Consider the following 18893-nt stretch of genomic DNA (forward strand, 5'->3'; position numbering starts at 1 on the left):
GATGAATGATATTTATATGTTCCACAATTTCTCGATTCTTAACTTTCAATTTTATGAATGTGTTCGATTTTAATGTCGTGCGTCCCTTAGTAAATATTCAAATTAATTCATTAAAAATACAGCTTACAACAAACAAAGCTTAAGTTAATGCCAATTTTCATCAACTTTTGTAATGGTTAATTTTTTTGGCAAATTTAATTGATGCATTGTTTACATTGTGAAGTGTACTTTTTATCAACTTTTAGAACATGTTATTGTAGGAAAAGTTCATGACTTAAATTACTTTATTATCACAAATTATGTACTATAGATGGAACGTGTTTTTTGTTTCTTGAGGGAAAATTACACTTGCTATAATATGATTACATAGATATATATACACCGAATAAAAGTAATTTTAGTACGTACGAGAAATCTGTTAAAAATATCGGAACATTAAGAAAGTGGTAATGACATAGTTATACGAGCTAAATGACACGACCAGTAGTCAAGGTTCGTCAGATCTTATTCTTGTTTTGCGTTTACAAAGTGGAGTATACTGCTGTACGATTCTCAATTGACTTAGTACAAGTTTTACTTTGTGGGTAAGATAGTGTTTATTTTTGATAAAATGCAAGTTATAAAGAAAACAGGATGAAGCTCGTCTTACATCAAAAGAACTTTAGTGGTAGGCACAGTATTTAAATAATTCATGTTTCGAGGTGTTATAAAATCAGCATTGTGGAATAATTAAATTTCATTATTTTGGATTTTGATTTATTTAAGTACATTACTGATTTAAACGAAAATATAACAACTAGGAAGTATAATTTCAAAAGAAATTTAAGTAAAATATATATACCATAAAATTATAAAGCCAAGGTCAAAATTATCAATCGAATGCAACACTTTTGTATCACGCGTCTTCTTCGATAAGAATTAAGATCCATACAAAAATAGATTTCGAGATAGAATGCTATGCCAAATTCGTGTTAGGGGAATAAATTACATCATGTTTATTATGGGTCTGAACTTCAGAATTATTTATGGTAGAGATGAAGTGAAGCAACCAAAACTGATTTTGTATTATAATACATAGTGTCTGAATAAGTATATATTCACATTGAAAGAACGTCATAGGCAATTGTTGGGAACATAACATGGTCAATATATGCAATTTTATACATGAAATAGTATGAATTAAAATATTGTTAATAATAACTCAAGTAACTTTTGTGTATGGAGGCAATGTTTCTAGTAGTCTTGGTTGTAGAGCATTATTGAATTACATTTTGTTTTTACCTTTGATCGCTGTAAAATCAAAAGAAAGTGCATGTCTGAAATGTGTCTGCTTTAGTTTTATGAGGTTATTACAAGGAGCCTTTGTGCAATGTCTCATCCGTATATGCAGCAGTGTAAAGAAATGTCAGGCTAATAATGCCAATTTAGCAAAATGTTTTGGTTTGTGATTCCTATAAAATTACAAGAAAGGCACATTATTTCTTAACACTACTTCAGTTTGTGGGAGTAAATAAACGTTTAGATATCTTTGTATTAAGTTTTATCTTGAAAAGTCAAAACATAAAGAAATAACAGACCAAAAAACAATTGTGTGATCTTTCACAACTAAAATGATATTGGACTGAGGTACATACATTGTCTAGGTTTCATGATAATAAGACTAAATATTTAAGAGTCGTGCACAACATAACTCCATCCCTATGGGAGGATATAAAAAGTAAGTTCATATTTAATTTGGCTTGTGTTGATTACCACTTTGTTAGCTTATCCTAGTATTTGCCTTAGTAATCATATGATTAGGCTAACCTGGTCCAAGAATTGAATATAATACAAACCTGAAAGATTTATGACCTTAGACATAAGAAATAAGTATTAGTAAGGTGCCAGCATGCTATGTAGATAAGAAGTTAGTCATTGTAATTTGTAAACACTGCCAGTTAGGTAAGAAAAAAACTATTTTTGTGCCATATAAATTCTGGATCTAATGTAGGGACAACTAGGTTATATCATGTCTGTAATTAGTATTTAAATCAATATGCATTTCTATGTAGTGAGAAGGAAAGATTGCAACTTGTTATTATAATCAGTAGTTTTTAACGTAATTTAGTATTTTTCTGTATGATTAATCTGATAAATATACCTTTATAAACAGTGTTATCCACACATGAGGAAATTTAAAGATTTCCATGATTATGGTTTTCATGATATACATTAAAGTTTACAGTCTTAATTGTATCTTATAATTATGTAAATCACTTCATGTTTATTCTTAAGGTCAGTGTGATGTGACAGTCTGGGATTTTGCTTAGTAATACATTTGTCATCCAGACAAAGAGGCAAAAAGTAGCAAAGTGAGTACAGGTGCAAATGTGTATAAACATGTTATTTCTGAAGCTGCTGTGCTTATCTTTCCATTATAATTTGTATATTGTTATTTGATAGTCAAACTTTTAATGCAATGTCTTATGAATATGTGGAGGAGTTGCTGGTCAAAATATTAGTGAGATATCAAGTAAAGTTACAGTTAATTTGGCTTGATTTTTGTCCATACCAATATTCTGGTAACTTGTGGATCAACAATTCAATAGAATGACCAAATTTTCAGGACCTGGACATGTGCAATTACCTCTTGAAAACACCAGGTATGTAATCTCTTTTTATTGATGAAGAATATGTCAGGTTTTGTACAATCTGTTTTTAATGTGCTCTCTCATTTATTTTGTTGTGAATCATGATCATTTTAGCTTCTACTAAAGACTAAATTATTGTGTCCAAACTCATGGTTCTAACTCATTTATTTGTTGTGAATTATGAGTTTGGACACAATTTTAGTCTCTAGTAGAAGCTAAAATGATCACGAGTAGATTATGATTGAAATTTTCTTGTTGATTTTGTGTGAAGTCATAAAAACTGGACAGACTTTTATCTTCAAAGATGACAAACATAAGCAAGATCCTTCTTTAAAGTGAATTGAAAAAGCATTTAATTTTGTCATGTTTTGTTGCAAAAAATCTATTTGACTAAACTGTAGTTGAGACAAATGAAAGATTGTGAAAATGTACCTGTGGCTGCTTATATGATTTTGATCTTTACTTCTGTCAGTTATCATGTTTAGGTATCAGTTTGCTCTCAGGCTAAGCAATAATTGTTTTAAAAAGTGAAGTTCTAAGTAAATAAACTAATGATAATTATAATTATTTATTCCACTAATTTTTTTTTTTCAAGTTGCATTCATACATAAAGCCATTGCAAAAGTTCTGGTTACTGGAAGCTCACAAGTTTTTCTTCTTTGGCTCCATGTAGATGTTTCACAAGAAGGTCAAAGGTCATATTTTTTTCAAAGCAGATATCAGGGGTCATGCAGGGTGACAGAAAGCCATTTCATTTGTGGTAGCAACTACAACTGAGGGTGTTTTTGTTTCAGAACACTGTGATTGTATGGCAGGGTGAGTCACTTCTTACAAGTAACTTTGTTTTTGTTAATTTCATGAAGAGATGTAACATTACTGAATAGAAGTTGAAATCATGTAAGCCTGAACATCTCCACAACAAACATTAAATTAGATATCTGATATTATTTAAATTAGATATCTGATATTATTTAGGATGTAAACCATTTTTCTTGATTTTTTTTAATGTAGGGATATGCTCTCCCTTAATAGATATAAATAGTATGATTAGATACACTCTAAGGGTTGAATTATTTTGTGTTTTTTCTCTTTTTTTTTCAGGTTTGGAGAAAGTTGTTCATGAAAACTGAAACACTTGTCAGGATGCACCTCCTCAGGTTAGCATGTATTGATGAATTATGTCAGTGAAAGACATGCTTTATGCCAAAAATCCAGGCAGCTCGTGTGAATGAGAGCCATTTCTACTCCTCAGAGGCTAAGGAAAAACTAAAAAATGTTCAAGAAGATCAAATCCAAACCTTCATCTTTGGTAGAGGATGAGCAGAATTACTTTCTCTATTCGCTAGCAGAAAGTACGTCTCCTAGATATATTGTTGGTCTCTCAGTTTTCATGCAATAGTCTGAGAAATTTGTCTTGAGAAAGGAAGTACTGACAACCATTAGGTTTTGGCATTAAGAATGGAAACTGCACTGATGGAAAATTACAACAAGTTAAATGACATGGTTGACATCAGTATTATAGCAGATTAAATGAACTGTATGGAGGACTCAACTAAAGCACAGGCATTCTCACTTGTTTGTCACAACCGACATACAGGGTGAATTACTGGTTCAGTGCCACATCAAGTGTTGCATGCTTTTTCTTAGTAAAACAGTACTATCCTTAATAAAGAAAATATGTCAAATGAATTTGGTTACATTGAAAACATCTGCATTCAAATGGGAAAGAGAGCATGAATATGAAGCAATCCAGGTGTATTCTTTTTTAATGAAGGGCTAAGGGCTCTCATAGGCAGAGCAAAACAATGAAAGTAAGCTCTACCATAAGCCAAACTTGATCCTTCTTTGGTGTGTCACCATACGGTGATGTGAGCTATCAGCTATTGTAAAAGTACTACTGAAGTAGAATGTCTTTATTTTTGTAGGGATTCCAATGTAGCTAGTGCTACAGAAGACAGGTAATTCTGCTTCAACAGCATAATGAAGCTGAAGATAAGTTCCTACAACAAACGGATTCAGCTGTAGGTGGTGGTGTGTAATGTTGAGTATGGTAATTTTATAGTATGGACAAACAGAGTATTGAGCATGATGAAGATTTCATTGCAACCATGGTTGTTTAACTTTAGACTGTCTGGAAGACATCAATTCTACTGGAACTTCTGACTTGTAATATAGAAGAGAAACGTGATCTTGCTAGTCCATCTATGTCTTATGCATCAGTCACAGCTAGTCAGGTCTTGTATTGTACATGTTGCAGTCTTGATGAGACAGACAGCATGGTCTTGTGCAGCAGGTACAATGAGTGGTTTCATCTGAAGTGTAGGAAGCTAATGTGCCTTCCGAAAACAGACTTGGTACTGTAAGTAGTGCAAGAAAGACAAAAAAGCACCATGTGCATTTGGTAAATTGATTCAGTGCTTACCAGCAAATAAGTGAACATTTATATTCCGTAAAAAAAAAAAAGTCGCATACTGTATGAATTTTCTGACTCATTAAAATAATATATAATGTATTATCAGAGAGAGAGAGAAATGAAGTTCTTCAAAAAAAATCAGCCTCTTATGTTGTTGTTAATATGATACAAAATGAATTTGTAAATTCAGAAGTTTATCAATGTTAAAACTTGTATAAACATTTGAATTATAAAATTAACATAATTTCTTGTTCTCTTCTATTTCTATTTGGGATGTGTAAATTTCTTTTTCCAAACTTACACAGAAATGAGTGAAAATGTGAGTATATAAAATATACAAGTGCTACAAAACAAAGTAGAACCAAAGAACAGACATGAGGTTTACCTGAATGTAGCTGTGATGAAAAGTGAGAAAACATAAAGAGAAGTAGAGAGAAATAATGAATCATGCTTCAAGACAAACGAAACAAGAAGAGAACATTTTATATTTATTAATATCTTTATTGATAAAGCAGTGATGGTGACAATATAACAAGAACTGTTCAAACTCGCACAAGTTTATTGTCACTACCATGCATAAAAATAAAGGTTTTTTTTTGGTTTTTTTCTCTCTTCAACTCATTTTCAAGACACATTTGAAATACAACTTCTCAAAAGTTAACTTTCTTCCCCAAAACTGTAGATCCCCAATTATTTTTTTTTTACAAATATCTAAACATCAAATACCATCAATGCTTACAGATTCACTCTATTGGATTTGGTATATAAAGATTCAATTGCTTTTGAACATAACTCCTTCACTAATTAAGTTGAATAGACTTAAGTGTGTTGGATCATTTTTTACTTTTTACTCTGGATTTGTAAGCTTGACTGAATCTATCCAGCTTCTTCTTCCTTGGTGAGTATGATTGAACAACATGGGGAAATATTGATGGCATGTAGTCAGGGTGGTTCCTTATGTTGCTTTCTTTTCTGAAAAAAACAACAAAAACTGAACAAAGCATATATTTCATTATTATACAAATGAAAGGTTTTTACTCTTAGTTCCATTCAGAATGCTGAGATTGAGAAACCATAATGGCTGTTAGAGTGAATATAAAATCATACTGCCAGACAGAAGTAGAGTGAGAATTTTCATTCTCCTCTCCCCTGAATGTTTCTGATTTTAGCTCTTTTTTGAAACAAATGCTAGGATCTACAAGACTTGTCTATTTTAGTTTTTAATTTATATGAAAAAAAATCTTTGGTGGAACAAGAAGTGTTCTTGTTAAATATTAACCTTTTACATATTTAGACTTCTAACCAGTTTCAATTCTAAGTCAAAGACATCCTAACTTTTAAAGTTAATGCTCATATGTAAATTAAAAGAGACTTCTAAAATGTGTAAAATTGTAATTTGGAGAAAAATTGAAAGACAACATTTATGCGATATAAAATGAGCATAACACACACAGTTATAATGGGACTTTGGCTTTTACAGCTTTTCTTGTGCTTCTTGTGTTTTGTGGTTGATAGCTTTCAATCAAAACACTCTTCTTGTCAGTAGAATGAGTGGGTATCAAATAGAAGAAATGCTAAGGTCTGATAAACTTGTTATGGGTGCAATTAAATGTACAACTCCTCACCATATTTGCAGGTTTCTAATAACATTATGTTTTCACAAATGCAAATAGCCATTACAAATACAAGTGTAGACAGCAGGCATGTATACAAAATGAATGGGATTTACCTTTGTTGTGCTAATTCTTTGCTCTTCTGCCTTGGTTGGTATCTGGATATTCCACTGTAGGAGAGTAAAGGTTTCAAATCTCTAACCCTAAGACTTTATGAAGTATTACAAACATTCTTTGGTTAGATCACCTTGAAATCTTTATACCAAAAAGTTTAGTGAAATGGTTGATACTTGAGAATGCCAAATTAGAATCTTAATATTCATGCATAGATTACTTGAATATATATTTATTTCTCTAGTAGCATAATTAGCTTTATGTGGTGCATAAAATGTCCATTTCCCTCATTGTATCACATCATACTTTGGATGATATTGACCAAGGTATGGAAAAAGAGACTCATAAATAACTAGAAGTATAGATTTTTGTCTGTTTATTTTATCTTTGGTTGTCTTGAATGTTTCAGATTGTGGAGATGTTGGTGGTGGACTGATGAAGATATAATTAAAAATGAGAAAACCCTACAATATTAATGATCATAGCATTATTAGCTTTGCTGCTTTTTCCAAAACCAATTGTAAAGTTAATAAGAGTCAGGTTGTAAAAAGAATAACTAAACAAAGTAGCATGTCACTGAAATTTAGGATGCTTTATTAGTTTAGTCAAGCTATCTGTAAAAAAATGCTTTCATTTTAAAGTTGTATGAAACGTAAATCACACAGATAGGGAAATTATCAGTGAATAACAATTACTAAGCTTACAGTAATTAACAACTTACTAATAAAATTATGGATGCTAATATGTTTGTTACGTTTTAGTTTGTCCTTTACTCTCCATCATGAACCTATATTTATATTGGATTTCAACAATATTTATCATTGATATTACTGATCTATTGTTCTGGGTAATATGTTTAAAATATTAAGAATAAATACGAAGCTCAAGTAGTGAATCAAACAGCAGATTGAGCTTCATATTAATTTTTGTTGCTATGACAACATTTAAGAAATATTGTGAAAGTATTTCAACTCCAAGCTTCAAGTTTGATTTGAAGTATTATTGCATTTAAATTGGCTTCAAAAAGTAAGGCAAAGGATAATATCATTGCTCCAAGAAATTTTAAATGGATTTTATTACTAATGAAAGGAACATGGTTGAAATTTTAAAAAGTTTTACACATTTTTTTTTAATCAAAAAGAAGAGACACATAAATTTAAAACTTCTTTTAAAGGTGGGAGAACGTTTTTTTTTTAATGAAGGAGAAGAAATTGCATAAGAATATCTTGTGTAACTATATGAAGTAATGTTCTTGGTTAGGTCAAAAACATTTCGGGTTCAGGTATAATTATCAGTGAATAACAATTACTAAGCTTACAGTAATGAACAACTTACTAATAAAATTATGGATGCTAATATGTTTGTTACGTTTTAGTTTGTCCTTTACTCTCCATCATGAACCTATATTTATATTGGATTTCAACATTGACTGCTTTGAATGTGGTGACAACATCTAAAAGGGTGGAGCAATGTCAATGATATCACATTTGTGATATTCAATCCATAACTTGACACACTAACTGCTAAACCTGCAGTTCTGAATCTGTGATCTATTATGCATTATTAACTGCATTATTATGGAAAGTAAACAGCAAAATAGACTGTATCTCACTGTCATGTGTCAAGGCATTAAAAAAATTCAAGTAGTCTGTAAACAAAAAATATTTGATAACAGTTGCATTAGAATTCACTGGCTATTTGAAAAGGTTTTATCCATAGCTCATAAAATTAGATGGTGATAGTACGATTTCTTTAACCTAAAAGCTGATTTGCTATGAAACTAGGAAAACATGCCTCACAGCTGCCCCCAATAGAACAGCAGTAAGTTCAGATTTACAATGCTAAAATTATGGGTTTGGTTCCTGTGTCAAATGGAATAGCAGTATAGTGAAAATGACTTATGAAAAATGGTAGTTTAGAGAGGGGACTAAAAAGTATCTTAAAGCTGAGAACATTTGTGAGGATTGGCAGATTGCTCGTACAGTCACTGTTTGTTTAGGACAAAAGATTTAAGAGAGGAACCAGAAAGCTGTAGTCCTGTTAATTTGATGGTTGGAAGGATGTTTGAATCTGTTGTCAGAAATCAAGAGTGCATTTAAAGAGTTTATTTTAAATGGTGTAGTAACCTCTTATGACCCACAGTAGATTGGAGATGATGCTTCAGATTTTTAGTCTACATAAAGTTATTAATATTCATGTATGTGTAAGCACAGTTTGTATCTTTTCTTATAATGTAATGAATGATTTTATATTTCAGGCGATAGTCTTGTTATCAACCCTAAAGATTTCCCAACATTAAAGAAAGGTGATATTGTAGAGATTTATTTACCAGAGGATGAATACAGGTAACAAACTCATTAACTAAAGGTGTGACCTTCCTTCTATAATGACTAACAGGAGTTATGTTTCAAGATTTTGTGTATCTTAATTTACTGTATTTAATTTATTATAAGCAGTGGCATAGACAATGCATGGGTCAGAGGCCATGTCTTCAGATTTTGTGACTTACATTCAAACTTTTATTGAACTACTATTTTATGAATTTATCTCCTTAAGTTTGGTAAAAAACTATATATTATAATTCAAATGTTCATATTATACATTATTTAATTTCTTAATTTAACAGTAAGTATTAAACATTGATTCTTGTGTGTTGTGGTATGTTGAATACAACACTGGTTCAAATTATATTCTAGCTTGTCAATATTGGTAATTTGAGTTCCTGATTCATACAAAACTATGGATTTTGTATTTTTACATCATAAACATCTAATTTGAATCAGTGTTGTATACAACATACCATGACACACAAGAATCAATGTTTAGGTTTGTTTATTTAATATTTACTGTTAAATTAAGAAATAAAACAAACTGGCTCTCTCTCACTTCTTTCCACTTTTGGAAACAGTCTTTTATATTTGCTTTATTCTATGTATGACATATGAATAACCAGTTGGAAGTTCAGAATGTCCTCTTAATGATTTTTTCAGCCATTTTCAAATATAACAATATCCTCTCTTTCTGTAGAGACAAACCTTGCTGGGAAGTTGAGTCTTTAGCCTGTTCAGGATATTTGTTTTTTTAAGATACAAATACAGCTTAATTAGTTATTAAACTTCATAAATTATAGCTGAACTCTCTGGTATCAGTGAAGTAATTTATTTCTTGGTTTTTAAAATGTGTAAATAAATCCTAAAAACAGTTATTTCATTTTACATCTTCTATGTAGCATGCTACAACAAGCAGCAACCAAAGTACAAAAGTTGTAACTAGAAGAGATAATTGATAATTGTTTGCTTTATTGCTTTATTTACTGTTCTATATTTTAAGAAAAATAAGTTTAATAACTTATTTGTAAATAGTAATTCATCTACATACATACACAATTTATGATAATTGAAATGTGACTTTATTTTACCAATTATTAGTCCATAATCAAGATAGGACACTTTGTAAAAACTAAAGGTCAGTTTTATGTTATTGGATTATGGTAACATGAGTGCATGTGTGTTGTGTCATTTTAACTTTTGTATTGTTAACCATGTACAGCTGAAAGGTCAATATAATAAAATTAATAAATAAATATAATTATAAAATGTTATGAGATTTAAGCTATTTAGTCTAAACACGTTTTCATTTTATAATCTGTAGCCATTGTAGAATGAAAGAGGCATAATTTATATTCATTTCCTAATCTTATGTAGAGGTTATGAGATTGGTCAAATCAATGGAACCCATGCAAAGATTTGTTAGTAAATATAAGTTTTTCTTGTGAAAAAAGTTTTATAAAACCATCTTGACATTATAAGGATTTTACATGTGAAATTTGAAAATGTTCTGATATACAAAAGTATTTGTAAAAACTCTTAAAATGAAAAATACATCGCATATTGGATAGTCAACATGTGAAAATGAAAAAGGCATGAGAAAAACATTGCTTAACAAATCTTAAGACTTAATAAAAAACACTGTTTTATATATGATAGCCTTGCATTTGTTAAATTTCATAACATAAATTTACTAATTTAAAAGTAGTCGCATAAAAACTGTAACAGGCACACAATGGTTATGATGTCAATCCCAAGGATTGAGGCCATGTTGAAAGGGTTAAAGCTGCTCAGGCAACAGTTGGGCATGCTTATATTGTAAGCTGTACTTTGACTTGGTCTCTCTGTATGTATGTGCGTCACCTACTATAGTCACCTGAGTCTGTAGCCAAGGAAATGTACAATGTGTTGGTATTGCATTTGTTACAAGTACATTGGAATAGCGGTATTTTGTAAATACCTAGTCAGGTTCCTTGTTTGTGCACATGGACTACTTAATCTTGCAACTGAGTTGTTGCACTTAATTGCATACTAATACCTGATTAAACCAGCTTACTGATGATTTTGTTCATCACCTTCACAATTTGTACTACCCCTTCTGCAACAAACTGTTTTTTTTTGTGCTTCACATCATTTACTGGTTGAGAGTTTTTATAATTGATAACTCAGGTGTTGGTCTGACCTTTGCTTTGATATTAATTACGAGTCCTAGCTAAGGGTGGGTTACATTTGGATTAAGCAAATTGTATTTCTCACATTTTCAACAGTTTGTAAGTAATATTTGTATTGTATATCATGAGCTTTCTTATTTAAGGTATTTAAAAATGTTTGGATGATTCATTCTTATAAGTTAAAAAATACTTAAGCTTTAATTTATTTGATAAAACATTTCTCATAGAAATTGAAATAAGTGCATATGTCAGGTTTTTTTTTATGCACTTGGATGAACTCTCTTGCTTATTTCTGTACATCCCAGAATTCACGGTAGATTATATTTAATGTCCTTAAGAGTGTGATTAGCTTATTTCTGTACCTGTGTTGAATGGAAAAGAGGATATGTACAGTTTTTGACTCAGTGCACAATTGTGTAAATATGCATGCATTTATCTCACTTATGAATTGATAATGTATAAATTGGGTGAGTTGTATGTATTTGTAATCTGTTCAGAAGAAAGTGTAAGGAATTCATTTTTGAAAAAAATGTGTCAGTTATTGTTGGTCAGTATCAGTATTGTGATTATTAGAATGGAACATGTCAAGGTGAAACACTCCAGCACACTGAAGAATGTGTAATTACCACCAGTTTTAGACTTTTATCAAGGTTGGATGTGAGAGGCCAGCTTTGAATGACCAATAGTCCAAATGGGTCTCAAACATTTTACTTTCACTACATCCTTGGGGCAAGTGTTGTCCAGATAGGTGTGGTTCTCTCAATCCAAATCCACACAGTAACAGGCTCTGTATAGAAATGAGTCATTCCATAAGACCATCTAGGCATTTACTATATGGTTTATCCCTTAGTGTGGTTTCCTATATGGAGTGAGGGGACCTCTCAGGGAAGGTTCTGTTGTTTCAGTTTACCTCCTCTGGGATCTAAACATCCACTCGTGTTTGCCGTGTGTGGTGACCCGTGAAGGGGAGGAGAGGATCCTGGTGGTTGAGGGGTCCAACCCCAACACACCATTTTGGCCTTGAATTCCTGTAAACAGACAGCCTTGGGGTGGTTCCCCTTTGGTCAGTTGGCTGAACCACTTGGGATAGGGTCAACCAAGTACCAGTGTTAGAAGTTCTCATTAGGTGTTGTGGACATTGTGTCTGATGCTGATGCTGGTGTTTGGGTATAGTGCTCACGGAACCCTGGTATTGCTGCAGTGTCCTTGCTTGACAATGTAGTGCATCCCCTTGTAGGGCTCCATGGTGGGTGGGGTCAGTGGGCACCGAAATTTCCATTTTCTAATGGATCCTCCAAATAAAAATTTAAATAAAATAGTGAAAAAATAGTCTCCAGGTAAATGATCGCATCTTGAAGTTTCTGAGCAGCAATCTTCAACATCTGTACCGTCTGTTGTACCTCATTGTTTTATTCTACCTTCTCTTTAGGGCAATGTCCTTAGAGAAACCTTTCGGGCAAATGTCCCCCTTTTTATTCAGAGGAACTGGAGGGACTTGCTGGCTCTCCAAAGTCAGTAAAGAAGCTTTGATCTGGTGGCATATTGGTGGAAACATCCATATCTCAAAACAGTGAGCTCCTCTTGAATCCAAAGGCAATTGGAGATATACCTATTGAGGTTATATCTCATGCTACTTTGAATTCATCACAAGGTGTTATTGTTGAGAGGGTTTGAAGAACATCCCCGAGTCAGAGATTCTCAGTGGTTTCTCCACTCAAGAAGTTTCTGCAGTGAGGCATATCTCCACTCACAAAGATCGAGTTACATTGCCATCCAATATCCTTGTTCTGAAATTTACATTACCATGTCCACCTGCTACCATCAAGGCAGGTTATGTTAGTTGCAGGGTATGGCTGTACATTCCAAACTCTCTCTGATGTTTCCAGTGTCAGAGGTTTGGTCACTCAAAGACATCTTATCATGGTTTCCTGACATGTGCTCATTGTGGTGGCAAGGACCATGATGCCTATAAGTGTGAAACAGACCCTCATTGTGTCATTTGCAATGGTCCTCACCCGTCATACTTTCATTCTAGCCCTCAATGGTTCGAAGAAAAAGAGGTGCAGCATTTGAAAACATTACTTACTTTGAGGCTTGGAAATTGTTGTCTAATACTTCATCTTGCATGTATGCTGCTGCACTTCATTCCACAACTACAGTGGGAGTGCAGACAGATCTCTCTGTGCCTCCAAGAGAATCGTTCTCAAAACAAATGAAAAGCCTTTAAAAAAGTTAATGAATGAACTTTACACCCATCTCTGTCCCTTACATACATTCCAACAAACCCCAAGATCCACATTCTTTGGTTCTGGGTAAAGGCATTTTCTCGGATACATCTTCTTCTCCCACCCCAAGATGCTAAACAATCATTCATTTGCATCCTCAGTGACTGGAATCCCCTTCCTACAACAAAGACCTACCCAATCAACATAGGGCAGGATCCATGGAGGTTGATAGACCTCCCTTGAATAAGGACAGGAAGGAAAACAGACGTGGTCGTAAATATAAGGGTTCTCCACCCAATTCGCCTACATGTCATTAAAAATGGCCACATTCATACAATGGAACTGTTGAGGTTTACATTCTAATCTGGATGACATCAAAACATTGATTGCTTCCTACCATCATGTATGTCTTTCCTTACAGTAAATATTTCTGAAACATTGCCGATACAGTCACCTGTCGGCAGTTTTCTTTGTACAGAAATGACAGGCTGTGTGATGGACAAGTGTATGGAGGGATGGCACTGTTGGTTGATCTGCATGTAACTACCATGCCTTTATCACTCAACACATCCTTGGAGGCCATAGCCATCCGTGTTTCCTTGGATCATACCATCACTGTGTGTTCTCTCTACCTGTCACCTGGAGAGATATATGATCGATCAAACCTTGATGCTCTCATTGAACAGTTGCTGTCTCCCTTTTTAATCCTGGGGGACTTTAATGGACATCATCCCTTCTGGGGAAGTGCTGTTATTGAGAGGAGGGGACACTCTTAGTTTGCTCCCCTTCATTATTCTCCCATTTTTCACGGAGGGTTGATAATAATACACAAGACAGTGATCATTTTCTTATAATTTTGAGAGAGACTGGCCGTGGTCAATGTCACCCAACCCATGTGCCCAGATGGAAGTTGGATCAGGCAGACTTGCCCACTTTCACTGCTTTTGCAGAACTTGATCCTGCCATCGTGAGTCAGCCATCAATAGACGACTGTGTGGCAGCAGTTACTGACTGTATTATACAGGCAGCTGCTCAATGTATTCCTAAAACCTTGACACGTTTTCCACTATATCCTTGTCTGTGGTGGAATCCTGCCTGCCACATGGCACAGAAGGCTCAAAAACAGTCCTGGGATACTTTCCGTAGGTATACCACACTCTCAAACCACATAGCTTTCCAGCGGACCCATGCTCATGCTTGGTGGGTAAGATGTCAAAGCCAGAAGGAATCTTGGATTAAGTTTACAACTAGCATATCTTCTACCACCAGTTCCAAGGTCATATGGGACAGGATTCGAAAGGTCAGTGGGCGATGTAATTCTGTCCCCCTCTCGATCTTGCTTTCTGATGGCCAGGAAGTAGCTGGTACTCTGGGTGAAAGCTTTTGCCAGGTATCTAGCACTTCTGCTTCTTCCTCCACCTTCTTAGCCATCAAGACTCGGGCAGAGCAATCACCTCTTTCCTCTCGAGCTGATTGTCTCTTTGACAATAGTTGTCCCTTTACACCGATGGAACTGAAACTGGCCCTTCATCGATCTGGCAGTACCTCGGTTGGATCAGATGATGTACACTGTGACATGCTGTACCATCTATCTCCTGCTTCTCTTGCTATTTTTTTAAACTGTTTTTAAGGAGAATGTATTTCCTGATGCCTGGTGCCAGGCTATTGTCTTACCTTTCTCTAAGCCTGAGAAGGATCCCAAGATTCCTTCAAACTACCATCCAATTGCTTTGACGAGCTGTCTCTGTAAGACCTTAGAGATGATGGTTCCTCAAACCAAAGAACCTCCTCTTTCCCACCCAGTGTGGGTTCCGATGACAGTGCTCCACCATGGACCACCTGATTTGACTTGAAACGTCAATCAGAGAAGCCTTTTTCAAATGACATCTTGTATTAATATTCTTAGACGTTGAGAAGGATTATGATACAACATGGAGGTATGGCGTTTTGTGAGACCTCCATACATATGGGTTACATGGCCATTTTCCCATTTTTATTAAAAAATTTTTAATGGGCAGGAGATTCGAAGTTTGTGTGGGTTCGACACTTCCCCGTTCTTTTTTACAGGAACTTTGAGTCCCTCAGGGCTGTGTTTTGAGTGTCACACTTTTCAGTATAAAAATTAATGCCATCACTGAACAACTCCCACTCACTGTTGCAAATGGGCTCTATGTCGACGACTTTCACATCTCATGTCAGTTGTCGAACATGAGGAATATTGAGCAGCAGCTACAGACTGCCCTTAATCATTTACTTAAGTGGGCCACAGCAAACGGCTTTAACTTCTCTCTCTCTAAAACTGTTTGCATGCACTTTTGCCACCAACAGGGTATTCACCCTGATCCTGAACTCCTTATCGGTTAAGTTGTGCTGCCTGTGGTCCCTGAGACCAAGTTCTTGGGGCTTATCTCTGACCTTAAGCTGACCTTTATACCACACATTAAGCAGCTATGGGTCAAATGTACAAGAGCACTGAACATCCTCCATGTACTCTCTGCCACCACTTGGGTAGTGGAGCGATGTTCTGTACTAAAGATATGTCGTGTTCTTATTCAATAGATACTCAACTATGGATCACAGGTCTACAGCTTTGCCAGACCCTTAGCTTTAAAGATGCTGGACTCCATTCATCAATAAGGACTTTGGCTCTGCACTGGGACTTTCCACATTTCCCCAATTCAGAGCTTATACATAAGGTCTCATGAACCTTCTTTGCACCTCCAACATTTGCAACTATCTTCACTATATGATTCAAAACTTTGTTCCTTACCAATGCATTCCACCTGCGGTTGTGTTTTCCTTCCTCGGTGGGCCATACTTTTTCAGAACAGACAATCTGCCATTGTTCCTTTTGGCCTTCGTATCCGGGCACAGTTGGATGAATTGGACCTGTCCTTGGATGACATTGCTGCATCCACTGGTAAGCCCATCCCACCAGGGCTTATTACAGTCCCCAAATGTGACCTTTCTGTAAGTCATCTGAGAAAGGCAGATACTCCCGATTTGAAGTACCATCTTTTATTTACTGAACATCTTTCAAACAAACTTTCCATTTCTGTTTATATGGATGGTTCAAAATCAGGTGACTCTGTGGACTCTTCCATGATTTGTTGCGGTTTCGTGGTTGCACACAGAATCCCCTCTTCAGCTTCTGTGTTCACTGCTGAACTGTATGCCATTTTTCTTGCCCTGGATCACATGAAGCTAAGCAGTACTCAAAATGCACTAATTATACTGACTCTCTTAGTTCTGTACTGGCCCTGCAATCACTTCATATCTGTTCTTGCCGATATTCAAAACTGACTGACCCATTTCTCTTTAACATCTACTTTTATCCAGTTTTTCTGGATACTGGGCCACGTTGGTATTTGCAGGAACGAGCTCGCAGACATGGCAGCTAAATATTTGCTCTGGCACTATCACCGTTGTGCCTATTCCATACATGGACTATGGTCCTGTATTCAGGGCTCGGCTCCGTGCTAGCTAGCAGTCGACTTGGAGTGAGCAATGCGAAAACAAGCTTTAACAAATAAAACTCAATATTGGACTTTGACTGTCTTGCTTTTGTAAGGATCTGAAAGAGGAAGTTGTTCTAACTAGACTAAGCATTGGTCACAGTTTTTTAACTCATCATTTTCTTTTACCTGGAACTGATACACCAGTGTGTAGTCTGTGTAACGCCACATTTTACTTTTTTGCAGTCATTACAACTCTCAACGACGACACCAATTTAAACATGTTCTGTCCCAAGGTTTATCCGTAATGTTAGACAGTGTTATTGTTGATGGTGATACTGTCCACCTCGGTGAAGTTTTTAGTTTTTTAAAGGTCATTAATTTTTTAATGCCATTTAAGTTTTTTTTAATTTATACATTAAACCTTTTTAATGTGGTTCCCTTTTAAGAATCACTGTCTCTTTAGTTTGATTTGAAATTAGAAAATGGCTGTAATATTAAATAACTCAACACCAGGACTGGAAAGGCCAACTTCAGGTGATTAATGCTGCTGTTTGAGCTATCCGTTTGAACTAACCATTAGTTATCCTGGGGAGTTATTATTAAAATTTATAATGTCACATAACTCGGAACCAGGACTGGAAAGGCCAACATCAGGTGACTGACGGTGGTTTTTGTACTTACCTGTTAGTCTTTCTAGCAGGTTATAATACTTCCCATTATGCTACAGAAAGTCCTTTACAACTTTTCTTACTGTTGTTTTTCTCTTAACGTTGTAGACTATATGTAAACATTGCTTTTATGCTATGTATGTTTTTTTTTAAACTTTGTTATGTTTTACCTTAATTTCCTTTTATGAATTTTACTACATTTACTTTAATTTTACCTTTTTACCAGATAGTCAGCTGCTTTGAGCCATAAAACACTAAATCAACCAACTAGATGGTTTTACCATATTATTGTGGACTACCACTCCTGGACTGTCATGAGTAAAGCTACCTGCTTGTCCCTATCAATCATAAATAAATTAGGGTCACTTTGCTTTTAAAAAATTAAAGAACTTTGTTCACCTATTGCACTGTTTCTTAAACACTGCTCTTCTTGACTTTTCAATTTGTATTACTCCCTGGATTCTATTAGTAGAGCTAGAAAGTCCTTACCATACCCAGTTTCCAGTCACAGGAGTGGTAGACAGATATGTATTCTTCCACTGTTGGAGAAGAGGACAAACCTGGGAATCCTCCTTTTTGAGACCCTGTTGTTGTTTTTTTTCCTGAATATTATTAGGAATGGCATCAGCCTTCATGAGAGCTAACTCACAATTCCAGTTTAGATGCAACACAAAACTATCCAGTTGGGATATGCATGGCCATTCTCTTTGATTAGTGTTGGTTTCATATATTGTTCATGGAAAGAGGTCCACTGTCTCCTTGTAATTCCAAAAGCAAATTTGTCTTATCCTAGGCATTTGGTTGAGCACAGGTTGTACATCCTTTCTATAATTCCAGGGTCAAGTGGACTACCCTTTGCTCATTTGGTTGAGGAGTGTAGATGAGTGTTTATAATTCCAGACCAAATGAGTTCTATTCCATTGGTTGAGTTTGGCATACACAATTCTGTTATTCTGAGCCTGGGGTGTTGCCTATTGGACTTCTTCAGGTGGAGGTGAAAGTTTATCCACTTCAGTATTTCTTTCTTACTTCTTGTGATTTTAGTGGTGCAAAATACAGCATTCTATGGCTACAGAATGGTATCCAATCAAAAAGTTTATGTATCTGTGATACTGCAGTTCAATATCCCTAGCCACCAACATCAGGTATAGGAACAAAGACCTATTAATTTCAACCTTGAGTTGTGGAACCTCAGCTATTTGCTTGGGGCTGGTCTACAATAATGATTACTCGTACACGATTTTAACTTTGATAGAGGAGCTAAATTTCAGATG

At 34.8% G+C, this 18893-nt stretch overlaps 1 protein-coding gene across 12 annotated transcripts in view; it reads left to right on the top strand.

The window, feature by feature from the left end:
* The first annotated feature begins 421 nt into the window (after positions 1-421).
* The window catches only part of Iml1 (GATOR complex protein Iml1), a 159211-nt gene continuing 140739 nt past the window's right edge, over positions 422-18893 (top strand). The window contains exons 1-4 of one of the 12 annotated variants that reach the window (XM_076506371.1): positions 425-667; positions 3304-3446; positions 3732-3787; positions 9028-9115. In XM_076506371.1, coding sequence (XP_076362486.1) covers positions 9106-9115 — 10 coding nt within the window. In that variant the 5' untranslated portion in view covers positions 425-667; positions 3304-3446; positions 3732-3787; positions 9028-9105. Of the gene's footprint in view, positions 668-2274; positions 2352-2605; positions 2643-3290; positions 3447-3731; positions 3788-9027; positions 9116-18893 lie in introns of those variants that run through there. The other 11 variants (XM_076506369.1, XM_076506374.1, XM_076506370.1 and 8 more) reach the window with 11 other exon arrangements.

This window comes from Tachypleus tridentatus, chromosome 6 (assembly GCF_004210375.1).
Source record: "Tachypleus tridentatus isolate NWPU-2018 chromosome 6, ASM421037v1, whole genome shotgun sequence".
Taxonomy (NCBI): Eukaryota; Metazoa; Arthropoda; class Merostomata; order Xiphosura; family Limulidae; genus Tachypleus; species Tachypleus tridentatus.